Source organism: Aedes aegypti, chromosome 3 (assembly GCF_002204515.2).
Source record: "Aedes aegypti strain LVP_AGWG chromosome 3, AaegL5.0 Primary Assembly, whole genome shotgun sequence".
Classification (NCBI taxonomy): Eukaryota; Metazoa; Arthropoda; class Insecta; order Diptera; family Culicidae; genus Aedes; species Aedes aegypti.
In genome coordinates this window covers 310,265,478-310,288,467 of record NC_035109.1, presented here as the reverse complement: position 1 = coordinate 310,288,467, position 22,990 = coordinate 310,265,478, and the positions used below count along the sequence as shown (strand labels likewise).

Below are 22,990 nucleotides of genomic sequence, written 5' to 3'. Positions count from 1 at the left end.
TGACAAAACATCGACGGGTTACAGTATTGAACTTGGATCCCTTTGGATCACCAGGGTATCACAGCTCTATAAGCATTTAATTTTCTCAGCAGGGTGCAATGCATCTTTTCGATGTTATTTGTACGGAGGACCAAGCAAAACGCATTTCTTGAGCAAAAAAAAAATTGCATCGTCTTCCAAGAACCGAGGCATCGAACACTTGATTTGAAAACGTTGCATGCATGTTAAGTTCTTCTTTGTTAATTTTGCATTTCTTTGGAAAAATAAAAATAAATACGCTTTAGTTGACCATACATCATCAGAATATTTGCAAGTAGTATCTTAAGTGTGTCTGTTATGCACAGCGTTGATGTATATATGTAAGCCGTAATTTGATGAGTGTTCAAGCTCTGACTAATAACAAAATTAAAATCGTCATTCATTAAGAAACGATCATAAAAAGTACAAACGCGTAATCAACCTTCAAGAAAATTTGTTCAAATTTTGATGAGACCTGGTAGCGTTTAAGTGCCTTGAATAAAGGAACTTTAGAGAACTCTAGCTTGAAAAAAATGGTGCAAAAAGAGACCAGACAGGATCCAAAAACAGGAAACATATAAACAAAATGTAACCTAAAATAAACCAGAAAAAAAGATAATCAGGCCAGACATTTCTCTTCTTTTTTTTTGTAATTCTTTATGACGACATTTAGACAGTGTTACTGCTCGTATTACTGTATGTATTTTTTCATTTTTTTTGTAGGATTTTTTTGAGAATTTAGGTATTTTCCGAAAGATTCAGAGATAATTCCGAACACCCAAGCAGTCCGATTTATTTTCGCGCGCTCGGAGTGATTTTCGCTGGTTTCATTCGTTTGCCCAGTGCTTTGCGAAGGCCCAAGCAGTCCGATCCATTTTCGTGCGCTCGGAGTGTTTTTTGTTCAGTTAGCACTTCATTCGCGTGCCATCGGAGTTATTTTATATTCCTGCTTATACGTGTTGACGCTGCGATTGTAACTGTTCAGTCGGGGATGGATTACCAATTGGTGAGCTCGTTTCATGCTTGTAATAACACATTTGTATCATAACATGTATTTTTTATGAATTTGTTGAACAAACTATGAATAGTTCGTCACTTTATTTGATTCGGAGGAATGCTATCGACTGATTCCTCCGAATCAAACAAGATGGCTAGTACTTTCAACAACTTGTTCGTCACTTTAAGTGTTGACATAAGCGCTTATTCATGTTTTATAAAATTTCGAGACTCAAACCTTTGAATAGTTCGATGTTTAAGATGTCGACGCATTGATAGATAACTTTTTAAACAGAGGTTACATAAATCGCATCACTTACCAAGGTGAATCCTGATCATGTAGCTTTGAAGCCCTCCCACTAACAAAACTCCTTCCCGTGGCAACCATGAAGATGCAGAGGTATACTCGGTCTTTAGTTATAATGGATGTCACACTAACATTCCTTCCTTTCCCCGATGACCATAAGGACGTGGCTCATGCTCATGCTCATGCTCAGAATTTCTCCAAGAATTTTGTTTCGGATATCTCAAGAATATAACCTAGATTTTAACAAGGATAACAAGAGAATTTACCCAGGAATTTCTCCAAAGATTATTTTAGATTTTTTCAAGGAAGGCCTGAGTCCTCTATGATTGTATCAGGTGATTATTCAAGGATGAGTGAAAAAAAACTAGAGGAACTCCTAGTATAGTATTTGGAAAGAAAAATCGGAGTAATCCCTGAAGAAACAACTGGAAGTGAATCGTTGGAGTGCTCAAGGTTTTCTTGGAAAAAGTCCTCTAAACATCCTTTGCAAAATCGCTGGAAGAATTTCTGGGAGCATTGGTAGAGGAAGCTCTAGAAAAAAAAAATCAAGAGGGATCCAAGTATGAGTCCCTGAAAGTATTTCAGATGAAATCTCTGGAAAAACCACTAGAAGATTCCTAGAGGTTTTTCCATGAGACATGAAAGAAGAACCTGCTGAAAAACTGCATGAAAGTCTTTGATTGTTTTTTCTCTGGAAGCCATAGAATTTTGCATTAGGATTCACTGCAATTCTAATAAAAAAAGACTCTAGGGAGCATGTTGATTAAAAAATAGATCTTAAATATCTTCCAATAAAAATGGAGACTATTCAGAGGCTTTTATTAAAATAGAGACAGTCTCTAGAAAAATACCTGCTACCAGCCCTACAGAAATTTCTGCAATTCAAAATTGTTAAATACACTTGTTTGTTCAACAACTTGAATAATAAACATGAATCGAATAAGCATAATTTTAATAAAGGTACTTATAAGAAAAGACTCATCAAACGAGTTTTGTTGTTGACATTGACATTGACAAAAACATTGAATTTAAACTGTAAACATACAAATTTTCTAAGATGTATTAAATATAAATAAAAATAAAATCGTGTTTGTATGTGACAAAATGGCTTACGAATGGGTCAACGGATTAGGATGATTCTTTCTTTGTTTTGTTCGTCAAGTATTCCGACGTGTTTGTATGTGTAAAAATCTCGGGAATAATGGAGTAGAATAGTAGGGAAAGTCGGAAAACCAAGAGTAAAAGGAACAGTCATTTTGTATGGGACGATCCTCCCAAGTAACAATTTAGATTCTAACTGGCTTTATTTATTTTTATGATAGTTTTATCGTAGATTTGCATATTCTTCTCGGTTTTATAGTGATTTTCACCCAGTAGAAATGACCTTGAACCGTTTTTGGTTTTAAATACTTCTTCAAGAACACTTCGGATGCATCACATAAAACTTCATTTTCAATAAGAACAAGTGACCTTGGCAACAGTTTTATGAAACTCTTGTACTTATCTGTAAGAACGCGCTCAAGCGAGAGTAAGAACTCTTGGCCGAGAACATCATAAATTTCTCTCCCATCAATCAACGCACTAATATGTACATGATTGATTGTAGTATTATGAATCCTATCGTTTACGGAGTGCCTTGCGTAGATTTTTGATCTGTTCTTCACAGAAGTCGTTGTTGAACTCACGGCGCACAACTTACTAATAACGAAAACAACCAGTTCCAGTGGTCTTCCTCCTCTTGGCCATGATATAGGAGCGGAACTGGACCACTGAACACCTCCTTGCAAGGTGGACTTCTGGCAGCTGCTCTCCAACACCGTCTCTAGTATGGGCCACTTTAGTCTTATGAGAGGTTTATCATTGGGTTTGTGTAGGTTTTTAGAATTACTGGTTTTATTTCTAGTTTTATAGAATTGGTGTAAGAGAATACTTCAAGAATAGCATAACATTAACTTTGCTACTTGGGCTGGGAGGGAGGCACAGATACTACACACAAAATATTGAACAACATTTTTCCAAATTGCAAGATAACTTCCGCTCACCAACGACAATCAAGGAAGGCTTGGGAAAAATCGCTAGTTTTCTTTCGATGTGTACCTGCAATCTTTCTGGACAAACTTGGAAAAAGGGCCATAGTTTTATGTGCATTGAATTTTAATTTTGATTGAAAAAGAATAAAAAGATGCGTATTTCAGTACTTTATATTCGATAAAATAAAAAGGTGCTATCGTGGCATTGCTTTTGGGTGTGCAGAAATTGATTTTCAACCGATTGTTGTCAACTTTGTTGAAATGCAAAAATATGTTTTGATCGATTAAGCGCTTTTTTCATGTTTGTCCATTCTTTAAGATCTGGGCTCACAGTGACAGTTCGTGACAGCAGAATCGCGGCTCACTATGACGTACATAAATTTTGTATCGGTTTCTCCCTCCCAGGGACGATCTATAGCGTTTTTCAACAGCCTACTTGATGGCAAAACGAAGTTTGCCGGAACCACTAGTTAAATATTTATAATTACGTTCATAAGGGATTTCAAGTATTTTTTTTAACGTTATAAAATAGTTTGACTCTGGTAATGAAAACCTTATAAAAACATTACAAATATCTAGTATATTACCATATTACCATACTGCCATTCAGATACTAGTGTAGATAAAAATCTGATTTTCTCACATTTCATTTTTGCACTTATCAAGAGCAGATTGTGAATTTTGTGCATTTTTTTTGCTACCTGTTTGTTGATGGTGTTACATTTCTGAAAGCTCCTCTTATTAGTTTTGCACAAATCGCATTATATTTGAGCGACTTTGTTGTACGAAATTTGTGCTAGGTCATAAAGTACGTAAAATAAAAATCTGAAAAAATAAATTTATCATTGCCGATACGATAGATGGTCAGACTAGTTATCGCGATTTTAATATTTTTTTAGCGGTAAAAAATTAAGCTGCCGGTAGAGGGGTTAAATGTAAATGGCTTCGATTCATCTTCACCAGGCATTGCAGAAATTGATTTCATTTGTATCGGTCCATGAACGGCAATATTTCGCAATTTGAAAAAAGCTTGAAAAAAAAACCGCAGCGAACGAGAGCCTCGAAGAGAGAGCGATGATAAAACCCATTTCTCTCGCTTATTTACCGTTGAAGATACGAATTCAATTTTCCTAGCGTGAAGAATCTTCGAATATTCGATAGCAATAGTGTCCCCCAGGATTGTAGCTTGTCTAGATGAGTTTTATCATGCACTGTTATCCTTCCGACCTTATAAAAGCTGTAACAGGAGATGATAAACAGGTTCTAATGATGTGATGTGGATCATGATTGTTATAGAGAGCGGACCTCACCTCTAGAGAAAATCTTAAGTTTGCTTACCGTGGTGAATCAAAGTCCGGACGGTACCAATATCCGGACACTCTGGTGCTAATAATAAATTAAAGTTAAAATTAAGTTATAATATGTTTGGTTTTTATTCACTCCCTTTACTTTTAACAATATTAATCATTTAACATTTATTTCTGATCTAGTAACCATCGTCAAATAATTAATAAAAATAAAAACAATCACTTTCGTGAAGATCTTGCTTGAAACAATGTATTAAACAATATTACATTAAGAATTTCCTAAAACAACACACTCATATTAGAGTTCGAACATTTGTGTCGCCTTAAGCGTCCGGGTATTGATGCATCACGGTATCATCATCTCATGCTGTGCAACAATTGGTCAGGGTCTAATGATCCATAGCAAAGTCTTTCACAACTTGCTTTGATCTCTAAGTGTTGCTGGCTATCAGCATTCTGAGTATTATTCTGTAAGTTTAATGAGACTCTGAAATACTCCATCTATGATAAAACTGAGATCTCTCCAGTTATGTTTCAAAAGTTTTCCCAAGAATTTCAGAATATTCAGCAATCATTAGATATTGAGTTTGATTAATTTGTGAAAATAATATGGTACAGTTTATCTACAGCGTGTCCTTGATTTTGAAAAGATAACAGCAAAAAGTTAAGTTCCATCCAGTGCCAATTTGTGCCAACAATAGGCACAATAATCAATGTACAAAAATCAGGCAGTCAAATTTACAACACCCCCGAATCGCCTCAATAACGCGTCATCGTATTCCCATTATTTACCACTCTGGAGATAAGCCTCGGTTCAGTCTCTCTACGTCTTATCTTATCACTCTCCATTTTGCTTCCCATATCAAGCCCAGTCAAGTAATCGAATAAGGTGCATGTAAGTATTTGCCAATTTGTGGATGAGTACTAGTTTGAAGAAGAGCCAATAAGGAAACACAGCCGAGTTTGAAGATCTGAAACGATTAACATATTTAAGCCATAGCCTAATTGTTGTTAATTAAGATATAATCTTATGTATATCACAATTTCCATCACAGACCAATTTAATTTTGATAATGAACACCTTTGAGTAGTTGCCACCCATATTCTACTCCGACGTTATCCGTCGTTGTGGTTATCTCAATATTTCTAATCTCGCTTCTCTTGCCATGCTTCTTTTGTTCCATACAGATTTCCAGATGCGGCGTATAATTCAATTTATTCACCGATCGGAGCTCGTCGCGTGCGGTTGAGGAGTAGGAGTGTCGCGCATTTAGTGACGAACCACAGAACGACTCGTCGTCAACGTCTTCATAGTGTGAATATGGACTTTGGTGTAAAACAAATCTATCCAGGAAATTTATACATGTGATGATCAAACAAGGAAAGTGGCTTTAAAGGTGTTTATGGTGAAGATGATCGCATAAATTTTAAGAATAAAAGAATCATTCCAAGTGCTGAATCCAGTGGAAGAATTTAAATATAGGGAGAATTTGTAGTGGATCAAGTCAGACAGCCGGCGCCGGAAGGTGAAGATAGAGGTCGTGAGTGAAGATGGCTATGAAAGAATGGATCTACCGAATGCAACCGGTGCAGCTGTACATTGTACTGGTGCTGTCGATTCTGTACTTTTTGGTGCAACTGTTCCTGAGTCACATCTCGCACGCGTTGGTGCTGCTCGTCGATTCGTATCATATGTTGTGTAACATCATCGCCCTGACCGGATGTATCCTGACGATCAAGGTAAGTTTGTTCTACGAGGGCTATCAAAGTATAATCAATACAGCTTAAGTTTATTTGAATGTACTATGTGATGTTCTCTGTCATTTTGTAGGACATAGAGTATGTTGATAATATTCGGAGATATAATATTATAATAGCACTTGGAACTCTTTAGATTTTCCATACAAAATGATCAACTTCGGTAATCTAGATCTCAGTTATTCATAAACCGATTTGAATGAGTGTAGGTACTGCAAGTACGACATAACTTGTATTTTAGCATATATTTTTTCCAATGACTAGGTCAATATTAGTAATGACTTTGGGTCTTTTTCGACTCATTTCAAAATTCAAATCAATGTAACTTTAGATGAAATTTTCTGACAATTATTTTTTTGAGGGAAATTTCATTTATCGGAAACAAAAGGACCCTTATGAAAAAGTTACAAATTATGACTTCAACCAGAAATTGAAATAGCGCAAAAATCAGTGTGTTGTACGATTTGAGTTCTATTAGGCTTAAATGGATACATGTCAGATGTCATGGATATTTTGGCAAAAATCTCTACAATTAGGAAAAACAAGTTACCGGAGCGCATCCCCTACAAATTTCGATTCAGTTTGGTCCGTGCGAAACCGGTTCCTGGGAGTTCCGGGGGATAGCCAATCTGAACAATTCGATGAAATTACACGAATTTCTGCCCCAAAACCAAATGAACGGCGTCCAAATCTTTATGATTTTTTATTGTTTGGATGTTATTTGCCAAAAGGATGAATGAATGGTTATTCTGGTCCTTTTGGAGTACCGGACCACCGGACCACTAAGATTCATCACCATAATGGATCAATGCACGAGTTCACTATTTGACGTTTTAGCGGTGCCGTGTTATTTATGTGACCATGGAAACTAGTGAATTCGGCACCGCTCAAACGTCAAATTAGTGAACTCGTGCACTGATCCATGTACCAATGTACGAGTTCATTATTTGACGTTTGAGCGGAGCCGTGTTATTCATGTGACCATGGAAACGAGTGGATGGACCAATGCACGAGTTCCCGAATTTGACGTTTGAGCGGTGCCAAATTCATTCGTTTCCATGGTCACATAAATAACACGGCACCGCTCAAACGTCAAATAATGAACGCGTGCATCGGTCCATTCGGCACCGCTTAAACGTCAAATTAGTTAACTCGTACATTGGTCCATTAGACAAGCGACAGCTCAATCTTCATGGTTTTGAATACATGGTGACCACTTTGGTTCTTCTTGACCACCGAAATACACATCACCAAAGAAAAACCACCGAAGAAATCCGTATTGAGGGACAATGAACCCATGCACGGATTCGCCATTTGATGTTTTAGCGATGCCGTGTCATTTATGTCACCATGGAAACCAGTCTTCAAAGATCATCATTGCTGCAGAGATACTTTGAAAAGCATGCTTTGGAAAAACCAATGCTTCGCGTCGAATTTGCGCCTTTTGCATTTAATTGCTCCTGTGCTCACTTGATCAAAAATAATGCATCATTGATTTAAATCATTTCAAAGCAAACTGCATACTCTAGACTTCAGTTTCTCAGCTTCAGTAAACATAGACAAAATAGGGCATAGATTACCACCTTTATTCTTGGCCATAGAGTTGATATGTATGATTCGACCAGAATGGGAAAACTCCATTTCGAAATGTAACCTGCAAGTTGTACGAATTTATCCGATGATATGAGATACCGAGATCCTCACTGAATGACCACAAACATGCGAAGGAATAAACGATGAGTCTATGAAAGTCTAACTTAAGGTTTATTACTTCAAAGTTAGAAAAGTTATCCGTTTAGTGAAATACTACAGTGGCGACGAAGATGGGATATAGTTAATCTAGGTGATACAGAGTGCACATTTTTTCTCCAAAAGAGCCATATAAGTGATATTTAATGTGAATAGCTGTTTGTTCTTGAACAAAGCCTTTTGTGAGAAGATTGTGCCAGTTTCTATTCGACAGAAGCGCACATATAAACCATAGTGAGTACTAAAGCAGTGAAGTTGATTTAAAGTGCTTAAAGGCTTTTAGCGGAAAAATGTACCAGTGAGATAATTCCGGCAAAATTAAGTGTCGGTGAATTCTTCGAAAAGTTATTGAAAGCGAGATGTTCTCGTAATTGAGCACGGAAAAAAAGTGTCATTTGCTCTTTTTGGCTAATATGCGACTAATATAGGGTATACCAGCAGTATAATAGCACTCGTAGAGCGTGCGACCGCACGTCGCAATTTGTCAAACAAACACACTGTGTCTTCTGATTGCAAGTTTCCAAATACTAATAGCACTCTATTAGGAAGCAGGGCGAATTAAACTATAATTTGTTTGCAAGGGAAACTTTTGATACGTTTGTTCAATTCAGGGTAAGAGTAGAAATGCGTACAAAATGTCAAAACAATTTATTTAGTTATTTTTTATTTGGTAGATCTTTCCCAGATATTTCAAAAGCATTATTAATGTAATAAAAAATTGAATGAAGATCAATGTTTTGAACGAACAATATTTGAGCTTCGTAAATGATCGATACCTCTAACAGCGCTTCAGCGGTTGTGCTCCTGGTTAAGCGTGATGCCAATGTCATAAGCAAACACATTTGATGAAACATCATACCATTTTCTTCAGAAAAGACAACTTAAGCTGTCTGTGGCTGCAATAAAAAGATTATATTAACGTATTTTTAAGACACATGCGCAAATTTAACTTATACTCAACAACAGCTCGAGTATAGTAGTGCCTAGTGCGTAGAGCAACAGTACAACACTTGAGTTCTGAATAGATAGTTCTTTTGGAAGAATCACTTTGGTCACACAAGATCGTTTACCACATAGAGAAGCAACTTCAATTGTTAACTGTTGACGCGCACTTTATGAACTCGCATTGAAAAGAAAACAGTGTTGGTTGCTAGGCCTACCAACAATGTTTGTGATTCACCTGCAGTATGGACCGATGCACGAGTTCACTATTTGACGTTTGAGCGGTGCCGTGTTATTTACGTGACCATGGCAACGAGTGAATTCGGCACCGCTCGAACGTCAAATTAGTGAACTCGTGCATTGATCCATGGACCAATGCACGAGTTCATTATGGACCAATGCACGGGTTCACTATTTGACGTTTTAGCGGTGCCGTTTTATTTATGTGACCATGGAAACCCGTGAATTCGGCACTGCTCAAATGTCTAATTAGTGAACTCGTGCATTGGTTCATATGACGTTTGAGCGGTGCCGTGTTATTTATGTGTCCATGGAAACGAGTGAATTCGGCACCGCTCAAACGTCAAATTAGTGAACTCGTGCACTGGTCCATAGTCTGCCTACTTGAAAAAGCCACAAATGATTCAGTTAAATGATGCAATATTTTCACCGAAATGCTAGGAGCAAATCAAAGCCAAAATCAAAATAAGGATCGTGCATTCTCTTTCTCCTTGTTTTATGAACCAAAGCAACGCAAAGCAAAGGAAATTTTGAAGACTGATGGAAACCAGTGAATCGCTCAAATTTCAAACTAGTGAACTCGTGCGTCGGTCCATTTGATAAGAAGATAATAATTCGATTTATTCGAATTCATCATCGAAACCTCAACCGATGGCGAATTCGTCTCCGAAAGATACATTCGATTGTTCGATATCAAACTATTCCACCTTTATGCATATGTAGGTACCTCTAAACATTCTCGTTTTTAAGTTATGATAGTCAAAACTATATAGTTCGACATTGATATTTCATAAGGGCTTATCTGCCATTCATCGATATCTCTGCATCGCTGCTCTCTTTGCAGAAACCCGATTCACTTTTCGTTACATGTTTTCGTGATGTTGAATAAAAAAAAATCGCTATATCTTGCTTCATGAACTAAAAACATTACAGAATTATTCAACTTGGTAACATTATTAGCAAAAAAGAGGATCGATGAAGAGAAATCGCTCATATCAGTTAAGCCCTTTTGATGGAACAGCGTAGAATTTTTAAAAACAAAATGTTTGTGTTATGCATTCCGAACGAAAATGCTACTAAATATAATGATTTCAATTGATATGACAACTTGGAAAAAAGAAAATAATGTCGACACTTAAAGTGACGAACAATTCAAACTTTGTTGAACAAATAGCTAAACGCACCATTCCTACAGTTGTCAAGACGAAAGCATGTGCTATCATATTTTACTCATATGAAAAGAATAATACTCGATTGGCTAGACACTTACAGTGGCAAAACGTTCAAAGTTTGTTGTATAAAGTGAACCTTTTGCAAGTCTACACTTATAGTGTCGAATCAGTGGATACGAGTGACTGACACTGACGAAGATTGCAAGTGGTAGTCGAAATACGCGTATATGTCAAAGATAAGCATTTAGGAGCGGAATTAAAAGGTACACGGTACTCCATCTACTTTTAAGTTTCTCTATTGAGATTCTGCTCAGAGGATTCGAATACTTTAATAAGAGTTTTCGAATCATTCCAAGTTTTTTTTTTAATTACAAAAATAAATGGAAAACGATGTTTTGAAAAAAAAAAATGTATAACATAATAATAACAATAATTTATGAATGTTGTTACAAAATCACTCAAAACTGTATGTTAAAATTCAAGTTATGTCTGTTAAAATTTCCATATATGTGTGTGTAATCCAAATAACACCCACTGTCTGGCAATGATATTATGGAAGAAATCTTTCTGCAATGCTTTTTTATGCTCTTGCAGAAAGCTTTAGTCCAGGAGTTAGAAGGTGATAGCTCTATTGCAGATCCAGTGGCTCATTTCAGAGTGGCTGGAGAGACACGTCCATTCAGAAGTCACCTTCACTAACAATAAGCCCCGCATGCATGCATTACCGTTATCAAATGGATAACGGTAATGAAAACACACTTCCTGTTTAAAAGATGTTTTCTTTTAAACTGGCTCGTATTTAGTTTTTTTTTTAGTAAAAATCATAATCAGAACAATCTCACCAAAAGCCATCTAAGGTGGCATTGCCGTCGCCATGGAAACCTTCGGCTCAACCAGCCTTGGGATATATTTGTCTTCCTCTTTCGCCTTTGCCGCGCATTCGTTCGTCATTTCACCACACAAAAACAATTTCTTCAATGTCTTTAATTACACGACGTTTCTTTCACATTAAAGCACTTTTCTCCAACAAACCGAATTACAGAACGCGATATTTACTGCTTCTAATTTGTTCCTTTTATCAGAAAGAGGCTCTCTGCGATCAATTAGCGACTTTTTTTATCACGTACCGTCGTTGGGGGTGACAATGGGTCAAAAAGGCATATGTACGATTTGTTTATTGAATAACTATCGCAATTTAGCTCCAATAAACTTCAAATTTGGTGTGTATGTACTTTGATGGTACATTAACAACTGTTCAAAAAATTATTGAAAAATATTTATTCACAGCGGCACTACAAGTGAATAAAAAATGACCCAATCTCGCCCCATAGAGGGGGTGACATTGGGTCACTATTATTGAAATAACTTATTTTTGAGAACATGATTGCAAAACCATTCACAGCTGAAAAATATTGATGAAATACGATGCAAACAAGACGAAAAGATATCTAAGATGTTTCACAAGTATGATAAACCCACTTAAAAGAACGATAATACCAAAAATCTGAAGAGCTATGAGAAAATATATGAGACCCAACATTTATCGTCAAGTTTACATAAATTTTCTTGTTTGTTTCCCTCAAATTATCTTCAAAGTCTCATCCCCATTGCCATAAAGCCTATTCAGTTTTCCGAGAGGTGTACTGAAACAGTGATTATTTTAAACCCTCGCAAATAGTTAAATTTCGGTGCGGCATTCCTCGACCAATAAATTTCAGGCAGATTTTGACTTCATAGTACCGGTATTTCAGCGATCCAACTCATTCGTACTTTCGTGAGATGTTTCTGTAATATGAAAACACTAATAAATAATTGAATTTATAAAAAAAAACAATTGATAAAATTTTACGATGTTGCTGCGCACGAAACACAGTTGCTGGTTTGAGATGTTTCGTTGCATTGTTATTCGATGCACGGAATCCTTGTTTGATGTTTCAGAGATGCTGTATTTAGAAAGAATAACCACATCTTAATGAGGAATGACAACACCCGGCACTGTAAAATTTCAAAAAAATGGTCTTGCAATTTAATTTACTATCGTTCTTGCTTGACCCAATCTCACCCCCATTTTCAATGTTTCAGACATCGTACCGAAAAAAATTTTTTTTTTCTGGAAAAAACAATTAGATTTTGGAAAATACTTGTGAAGTGTAATGAAAAGTCTTTCAACCTTCTACTAATACAACGATAGAGGTTAAAGTACATGCGTTATACTTTGCACAGGAGAAATTTAATGCTGTAAGTTTTATCTAGTTTCAACATACAAGTTTATTGATATAGTAAACAAAAATTACTAATTCTAAAAATGTATATTGTTATAAATTATGTGTGATAATATGTTCCCCAACATGTGAATAATTATTTCTAGCGATATCAGCGTTATTAGCTGATATGTTACATAAATCATAATTTTCCGTTTTGACCCAATCTCACCCCCTAGACCCATTGTCACCCCCATCGACGGTATTAACATTCTGGGTGGCGGTAGAACCCAAATCGAAATTTCGGAGACAATTTTTTCCAGGGATAAACCTACTAGCCAGTTGCAATTGCCGGTGAACCGTTACAACAAAACACGAATTAGAACGTTTAACTACGGAGGCTTCGGTGATTCACTCTCAAGCTAAAATTCTGCTGGTGTAGCGCTAACCAATATCTGCGGAATCACAAAAAAGGGGAGCACGAAAAAAGCACGTGGAGCAAAATAAAACACGACCGTTCGCGCAAAGCCTACTGCGATCTTCCTGTTAAAATTTCCACATATGTATGTTAAAATTCAAGTTATGTCTGTCCATATACACCTCAGATCTAACCCTCTATAGTTGACCATTTTGTATGTAAAATCGAAAACATTGAAAATGTTTTGTCCATTACTGTACTTTTAGCAAGCCTATATTTTGTTACGCAAATTATGTGTTGTGCTAACACACTTTGTATTGCCATTCTCTCTCGTCCAGAGTTTTTTCGATCACAACATAGAACTGTAGCATGAGCCTGTGCAATTTCAACACATCCTCTGTGTAACAAAATTTGAAAATGTGGTTAGTTTTTAGAAGAGAGCATCGAATTTTATCAGACTTTAGTTTCATCTGATCTTATTTTAGCTTGGAAGATTCTGTTAAAATCGTAGATGATTGTATGGCGAGAATCACAATGACGTATTGTATTGATATTCATTGTGAAATCCTCAACGGATTCTTCATGAGACTATTGCTTAATGAGATCGCTCATGTATTTAAAGTACAGAGCCTGTTCGATTTTGGCAACACATTTTTTACTTTTCCATAGTTTTTCTTTTAAAAAATTGCTGTTTGCCTTTGAGGAAAAATTATGGTGCGGCTTCGGCTATGGCATTTGGGTCATTCAAATTGAACGAATTCCACGAGTGCTAACCGTTGTTTGTTTTTTGTCTCACAGGAAACCACGTCCAAAGTGCACACTTAAAATACTTTACAGAAAGTTTAATCAGGTCAATGCAAGTAATAAACACATAAAATAGACTTAATCAGAACGGTTAAGTGAGAAGAATCAGAAGTTAGTGATATGTACGCCCATAGTGACCTACCCATAGGATGGGACCCTGGAAGACGAGCGCTTATGGAGTGACATTAACTTTCTTAGCTGCGTCACTCCCAACGTTGACTGAAACATTTCATTCACACTTTCACCCAATCACAAATATATTAGAACACACATACACTAAATTTGAATCCGGTCGCATCACTCGCTTATAGTGAATCCTAGACCATTACCCTTCCCATCATCCAACTTCTTGACATCTATGAAGGCGAAATTGATTGAAAAAAGGAGATCCATATGACTACAAATCTTGTTCGAATTATGTGGCAATAATTGCAGAAACCCTCAACCCTAGTAAAAACTACACTCCACACCACATATACAAAGTGTGTATTGTATGCTACTGTTCTTCATCAAGTCAATCGAGTTGTAGTATTTTTTACGAGCCGAGAACAATAATTCAATCCATTTTCACAGTTACTAGCGATATGATCTCATAATTAAATAGCATGGTGATTGCAATTATTTCACATATAGGGGTTCGTTCTCTCTTTGCTCCCCTCGATTACTGTTAACCGGTGACTTAACATTTCTATGCAAATGCTACCCCTAAAGATCACTCAAACGATGGGAACCGTGCAAATCAATTACCTATTGGTGCACATCAAGCTGCTGCTTATAGGTGCAAAGTAGTCTAAACGCACCGATAAGTATATCTCTCACTCGTGTAGACTTCAATAACCGCCACCGGGCACGAGGCCATAAATAATAAGGCCCTTGGATCTGTGTTCGACCAGATGTCTACGGTGGTGGCACACCGGGGCTACAAACGGGGAGTGATGATGATGCTGGTCCGCTATGCATGCTAAGTTCAACTTGGTTTGGCGCTTCAATAGCTGAGTCTACCTATTATGTAAGCGCGGATGAGGTATTTTAACTAAAGGTACGGAAAAGCATAACTCATACATTGCTCATCTCGAATGCGGTTGGGAAGTGCGCTATTTGAAGGGAAAATCGTCATAGACAGTAGCACTCCGACTTTCTGGAATAATGCATGACGTGATTGCTATGTTTCAACTAGGGTAGAAGCACGGGTTTTGGCCATAGCACCAGTTTTAGCCAAACAGTTTCAAAATACAAATCCGCATGAATCATTTTGTGTTAAGTAAACCACATTCACACACTGATATGAATTTTATTGTAGAAGAGCAATTCCACCGAACATGACAATTTTTTTTTTAAATTTAATTTTTGTATTTTTTGAATCGCCTGAAAATTTGCATACAGATTCTTTATGACCAAAAATGCCATTTTGCACCATCATACCGCCATTTTGAACCTCGCCTTATTTTTGAGAAGGGCGTATCGGAAAATGCATAGCAAATCTTTAAAAAACTGTAACTCGAAAACGGTTTGTCCGATCGATTTGAGATCTTCTACAAAGTTGTAGGTATTACTTGGGACTATATGGAGAAAAATATGCACGGTAAAAAAAAATTTCAGATTATTTTTCATTTCAAAAACAAAATTTTTAAATCGATTTTCTCCAGAAACGCAGTTTCGATTTTTTTTATTTTTGGATATGTTTTAGGGGACAACTTATGTGATTTGTTGCACAATGTTTCAAAATGGAAGAATTATGGACAAAAAAGTTATGATTTTTTTTAAAAATTACAGATTTTGAAAAAAAAAAATCGAAACAGAGGAAAACAATAATTTTTTATGTGATTATTTGAAAGTACAGAAAAATTGCAATCGAAAAGTACTTAGGTAAATTTTTTCTAGGTTGCATCAATTTCGAGATAAACTCATATTTATATAAAATTTTCAAATAAAAAAAGTAAAATAGGCCCTTTTCAAAGATATTTCGTGTTTCTCCATTCCAGAAATATTTTATTTTGATTAAGTGAATCGCAGCTGAATTGTTTATTGCTAGATCAAAACCTATATACTAAAGTATTTAAAAAAGTATGCACGGTAAAAAAAATATAAACGAAATTTTCAAATGAAAATTTGAAGTTCATTGTTCTTAAAAACCGCAAAATTGATGTTTTTAATTTTTGGATATGTTTTGCAGCATATTGTTTGTAATTTCTTGCACAATGCCTCAAAACGGAAAATTTTTGGATAAAAAATAAATAATTTAAAAAAATAAATAAAACGAATTTACGTAAAACGATATTTTTGGTGCGTTTTTTTTTTTGAGTACAGAAAAATAACTATATATTTTTAAATATGAAAAATTTATATCGAAAAATACTCAAGTAAAATTGCTGAGATGCATCACTTCCGAGATATACACGGTAAATCTAAACGTGGCAATAAAAATGTGATTCTATCACAACGGTGTACCTTTGGTCCCCAGGGCTAAGCCCGGCTAATTAGTAAAGCCCTCTCATCGCGGCAAGATCGTACAACAATGCAACAATGGAGGATTTTTTTTGTTTTTTTTTTGTTTTATATATATATATATATATATATATATATATATATATATATATATATATATATATATATATATATATATATATATATATATATATATATATATATATATATATATATATATATATATATATATATATATATATATATATATATATATATATATATATATACTGCAATTTTATTTCTTAATTATATCAACTACTTTCTTGTTATCGTCACAGCTCGAAAATTGTCTAACTTCGATTTGTGTTTCAGAGATAGGGACAAACGAGTGATATTTCTGAGTGCCTTGAACTGTTTTTGCACTTGAAAATAGTTGGTTAAGTTCTTGTGCAATGATATCATATTCCTCAGTAGTTGAATAACAAAAGAAGATTTGTGTAAGCTGCTCTTCTTTCCGATTTTGAGCCCAATCATATAGTTCCTTAGCATTTTTTATCGGATGTTCACGTTCTTTGGCAAGACTGACTCTAGTAGCCATACGTTTTAGTGTCCCTCCTATGGCATCGCATGGCCCTTTTCCATGTGGTGTTGCAAAAAAATGCCATGCAACTTCTATATCATATTTGATTTTAAATTGCCAAAGAGTTGAAAAGTTCTTCCTATTTTTATACTGTGATCCAGCTCCGTCAGACATAAAATATATCTTGTTGACACTTAATTTGTGATCCAATCGCAAAAATCTATCATTTTAGATATGAATAAGTTGACAGATACAGAATCGTGGCGCAAATTTTCTGAAATTACAACAAAACATAAATGATTGGCTTTGCCATCTTGACGATAATATATTACAAACGGATGCAAAGTAGCTTGCTGAGCATTCCAATGATGGCTTTGAACTTCATCTTGAAGAATAAATGTGTAGTTTTCCGAAAAATCACAAATTACCACCAGTATTCTTCCAATGCATTTTCTGTACTAAACACATAAAAAAAGTATTGTTTTCCTTTATTTCGATTTTTTTCAAAATTTGTAATATTTTATAAAATTATAACTTTTTTGTCCATAATTCTTCCATTATGAAACATTGTGCAATAAATGACATAAGTTGTCCCCTAAAACATGTCCAAAAATAATAAAAATCACAGATGCATTTTCATACAAAATCGATTTTAATTTTTTTTATTAAAAAAATCTGTCATTATTTTTTACCGTGCATATTTTTTTCCCAAATAGTCCTAATCCAAAAAAATAGTCCAAATAGTCCTTTTCCAAATAGTCCTATCCAAAAATTAAAAACATCAATGTTGCGGTTTTTAAAAACTAGTTGCTTCAAATTTTCATTTGAAAATATCGTTTATTTTTTTTTTTTCCGAGCACTCTTTTTTCAATACTTAAGCATAAATGTTTTGATCAAACGATAAACGATTTAGCTACGATTCGCTCAATCAAAATATTTTTTTTCTGGAATGGAGAAACACGAAATATGCTTTTTATTTGAAAATTTTATATAAATATGAGTATATCTCGAAATTGATGCAACCTAGAAAAAATTTACCTAAGTACTTTTCGATTGCAGTTTTTCTGTACTTTCAAATAATCACATGAAAAAATATTGTTTTCCTCTATTTCGATTATTTTTCAAAATCTGTAATTTGTAAAAAATCATAACTTTTTTGTCCATAATTCTTCCATTTTGAAACATTGTGCAATAAATCACAGGGGACAACCTAAAACATATCCAAAAATAAAAAAAATCGAAACTGCGTTTCTAGAGAAAATTGATTTTAAAATTTTGTTTTTGAAATGAAAAATAATCTGTAACTTTTTTTATCGTGCATATTTTTCTCCATATAGTCCTAAGCAATACCTACAACTTTGTAGAAGATCTCAAATCGATCGGACAAACCGTTTTCGAGTTACAGTTTTTTAAAGATTTGCCATACATTTTCCGATACGCCCTTCTCAAAAAAAAAGCCAGGTTCAAAATGGCGGTCTGAAAGTGCATAATGGCATTTTTGATCATAAAGAATCTGTATGCAAATTTTCAGGAGATTCAAAAAATACAAAAATAATCGGGTTTGCGAGACGGCGTGAAACCGCTCAGAAACTACTGAATCGATGGAAAAATTAAGAACTGCACCAATCAGACAAAAATCCTGCAGAAGCTTTTAGCTATCGTCCAATCAGTTTGCTTTCCTCCATCAGTAAACTTTTTGAAAAGGTTTTTTTTTTAACAGAATGATGGACCACATCAACGAAAATTCATTTTTTGCCAATGAACAGTTCGGATTTCGCCATGGACATTCGACCACTCATCAACTTTTAGGTGTATCCGTTCCAACAAATCTGAAGACTATTCTACTGGTGTTGCTCTTCTAGACATAGAAAAAACATTCAACAGGGTTTGGCATGAAGGTTTGATCGTTAAATTGAAAAACTTTAATTTTCCAACGTACATCGTTAGAATAATTCAAAGTTATCTGTCAAATCGTACACTTCAGGTTAATTATCAGAACTCCAGATCTGAAAGACTTCGTGTAAGAGCTGGTGTTCCCCAAGGCAGCATTTTGGGACCAATATTATACAATATTTTCACATCTGACTTACCTGAGTTACCTCAGGTATGTCAAAAATCCTTGTTTGCGGATGACACAGGCCTCTCCGCCTAAGGACGAAGTCTGCGTGTCATCTGTAGTCGAATGCAAAAAAGTTTGGATATATTTTCTTCATACTTGCAAAAATGGAAGATTTCTCCTAATGCTTCCAAAACTCAACTAATAATATTCCCACATAAACCAAAAGCTTTTTATTTGAAACCTTCAAGTAGACATGTTGTCACGATGAGAGGGGTTCCAATAAATTGGTCAGATGAAGTTAAGTACCGTTTTGATTCATATTACGGACAGCTTCAAATTCCGGACACTCTCGTTTGTATGGGAAACATTTCACACGAAATGTTTCAATTTTCGCCATCCAAAAGTTCTCATTTTCGAGGCTCGTTTTATTAGGTTTTTTCCATAAATATCATTGCAAATTTATAATGCCCAACTACCTTAGACGTCTCTTAAGTGGTTGAACGATTTCAATTGATGATTTGACTGTTCCATTAATGATTATCATGAGCTGTCCGTAATTCGAATCAAAGCGTCCGGAATATGAGGCAAAAGTGAGGGATCGTCCGGAATAAGAATCATGAAAAGGCCAAACGTTTTGATTTATTTAAAATTATTCAAGTTGCGGACGCGTGTTCTTTACCCACCATCCGAAAGTTAAGGACTTCCGACGCTCGATAACGCTAAAAAATCATACAGAATGATTTATTTTGTATGGTCCTAGCTGGGTTATACTTCACTGAGGCCTTAAGTGTCCGTAATATGAATCAAAACGGTATCTAGGGCTCACGCTAGATAAGAATTTAACTTTCAAAAATCACATTGAGGGCATTCAAGCCAAATGTAAAAAATATGTAAAATGTCTCTATACCCTCATTAATAGAAAATCAAAACTTTGTCTTAAGAACAAGCTTTTGATATTCAAACAAATTTTCAGGCCAGCCATGTTGTATGCTGTACCAATATGGACCAGCTGTTGTAATACCAGGAAGAAAGCTCTGCAGATAATTCAAAATAAAACTTTGAAAATGATTCTGAGGCTTCCTCCCTGGTATAGTACCAATGAGTTACATAGAATATCCAATGTTGAAACATTGGAACTAGGGTATTTCTGACTCTTGAAAATTCGAGGTATGGCTTCGTTTTATAATCATCTTAACGGAATGCATTCAGAGAATGAATATTGCGTTTATAATAAGTGTTATGATGCTCCTCTTGAATTTGTCGTGCCTTCAACAATGGTCCGAGGAACTCCTCTAAGGATGTTAACAAGAACTGCACCAATGATTTTCAACCGACTGCATCAATATGTTGACTCTACCAAAACATAGTCAACATCCCTGCACAAGAAAATATATTCTGTTTATTTAACCAGAGTTGTAGTATTTATGACTAGAAACATTCTAGATTGGACAAGTTTGGCATTATATTTTTAACCACACTGTGTTGTACGGTGGGTGTCACGAATTGAAATACAATGCTTTGTAATTGATGCTACTACACTGAAATGAATGGTATCGTAATTCAAACGACATCATAATAGTAAAATTTACAATGAGCAAATATGGGTGAAATTACTAAAAATTCAGTTAAATTGATTGACATTGCATTACTTTAAGAATGTACATGGTTATCCATGCATGGTAAATTTAAGAATACAATGTTTTAAAAAAGCTCATATATATTTTGACATTTTATGATTTAATCTGCCATCTCTGTTGTAAAAATAAAAGAAAATTATTATTTTCAAAAATGCGTTGTCACTTCTACAACATTTAGAATGTATAATTTACGAACTCCGCAGTATTTTTTTTCCTATCGTGTTTATTTACTGTCCACCATCTTGTCTTTCTATTTTTTGTATTTCTAAAGTTGACATGCAGGAAAAATTCAAGTTTCCACCCAAAACAGCATATATTAGAGCATTTGGGCTAGTGAAAATAATAAAAACTAATCGGAAACTTGGAAAATCATTCATGGTAAGTCTGTACTTTAAAGAAGCTGCTTGTTTTACTCATTTGTTTGCTGCTGTTTCGTCTTCAGATCCAACTGGGAACCAATCGCGTCAAGTTGAACGGTTGTTTCCTTCCATAACCCATTATTTCCTGCTTCAATGGAGATCTTTTATTCCGGTGGTAAGTATACATCGATCTGTAAATTTAGTAGTCTGTTTACCCAATCCTTCAATTTTTGAATTACTTTCAGCGGGAAATGTTCTCCAATATACCTATATTCGAAAAACGTAAAACGGTTCCCAATATATTAATGTGTTAGCTGGCAATATACCGTAGAATATGTATTTAATTAACAATACAATTATGTTCGTGTAATGTTTTATCATCTAACTTAAGATAAAATAATGATATAAAATGAAAAAAATATGTTGTTTTAATAATTAAATCAAGATTTTCAAATAACCACGTAGCAGTCATTTCAACACAGTCAAAATAATAAGTTTGTCTCGTATATTTGACTACACAATAGTTTATTCGTTAGTATAGACAACAACCTTGACTAAATTCGGTCATAATGGTAAAAACTACAATAGATCTTGTTATGATAATCATGAGATCACTTCGGTTGAAAAACGTTGGTGCGAGTCTGTTAATTCTAACCCCTTTTGTAATGATTTTCACTACAAAGCTCTTTTCAGTGTATGGACATAGTCATTCACATTTACTGCACTGCTCAGTGATTTTTACCAGATTATAGTAAACTTAACAGATTTATATAGTCGGTTGAAAATCGTTGGTGCATTTCTTAATTCTACCATGGATTCGGTAGATTATAAAACAAAATTTGTTTTCGTGCATGGTAAAGCTGGTTGTGCTAATTTTCCCTGAATGTCGTTTCCCCTAACGCCAGTTGGCCGAATGCAAGTTCTCTGAATACCCCGTTTCCCAAGTAGCCCATTTCCCCGAAAAGTGCATGGCAATAATAATTATCATAAATTCCTCATCTGATACACGGGAAAAAATCTGTGGTAAAAATTACTATTTTGGCTGACTACGCCCATTCTTGAAACTACCATGCAATTTAACACCAATTTACTATGTTTACGGTACATCCCACCACATTACTGGAACATTTGACAGAAATAATGTTCAACAATCTGATTTCGATTACAGACATGGTGAAATCCAGCGCATTTCTGGTCTGCTGAAAATTGCCGGTGCAGTTAACCCCCTAAAATGGTTATTTTACTGCATACACCCGATTCTGTTTTTGCACGGGAAATGCGTACCGTGCAAAAAAAGTTTTCAGTTCAAAATTTCAAAAACCGTGCAAAAAAAGTAACACCATTTATCGATGTTTAGCATTAGCATTAGCCTTAAGCATTTCGCACAAATTCGTAGGTGGTACAGTCCTAGACCATTGTATGAGGGTTGCCTCCTTCCCGTCCGTTAGGGTTCATTCAAATATTACGTAACGCAGAATTTGCCAATTTTAGACCCCCTTCCTCCCCCACGTAACAGCTTTTGTATGGAAAATTTTAAATTTTTGCATGGACCGTAACACTATGCTAGACCCCCTCCCTCCCCCTGTTGCGTTACGTAATATTTGAACAATCCCTTACCAAAGTGAGAAGTTTGGGACTAACCTCTAACTCTTAGACAAGATTGACGCATCCTCCAATAGTCGAGAGCTGTCCTGGCCACGTCCTTGCGAAAGCTGGGAAATGGGAAGGGATGATTCAGTGAACACCTACTTAAGAAAGATGCAGAGAACTCTACGACCTCTCATAGGTGTTACGGGATGTTGTGGAATGTTGATGGAAAGGATAGTGCCATAGGATACGTTCGGTAAACGTTCTGGCCGATAAATGTTCAATATTTACGCATTGTTATCATGCGCTGCTGATCAGAACAAACTCACCAAATTCCTTTTTCGAAACTACTCTGCAATCTGTCGCTCCACTAGCAATGAACACTGACAAACTTTCTGA

At 35.3% G+C, this 22,990-nt stretch overlaps 1 protein-coding gene across 2 annotated transcripts in view; it reads left to right on the top strand.

The window, feature by feature from the left end:
- LOC5573470 (zinc transporter 10) overlaps positions 1–22,990 on the top strand; it is a 119,205-nt gene that overhangs the window by 71,833 nt on the left and 24,382 nt on the right. The window contains exons 1-2 of one of the 2 annotated variants that reach the window (XM_021849355.1): positions 5,576–5,665; positions 5,847–6,398. In XM_021849355.1, the coding sequence (XP_021705047.1) occupies positions 6,210–6,398 (189 nt within the window). In that variant the 5' untranslated portion in view covers positions 5,576–5,665; positions 5,847–6,209. Of the gene's footprint in view, positions 1–5,575; positions 5,666–5,846; positions 6,399–22,990 lie in introns of those variants that run through there. The other variant, XM_021849354.1, reaches the window with a different exon arrangement.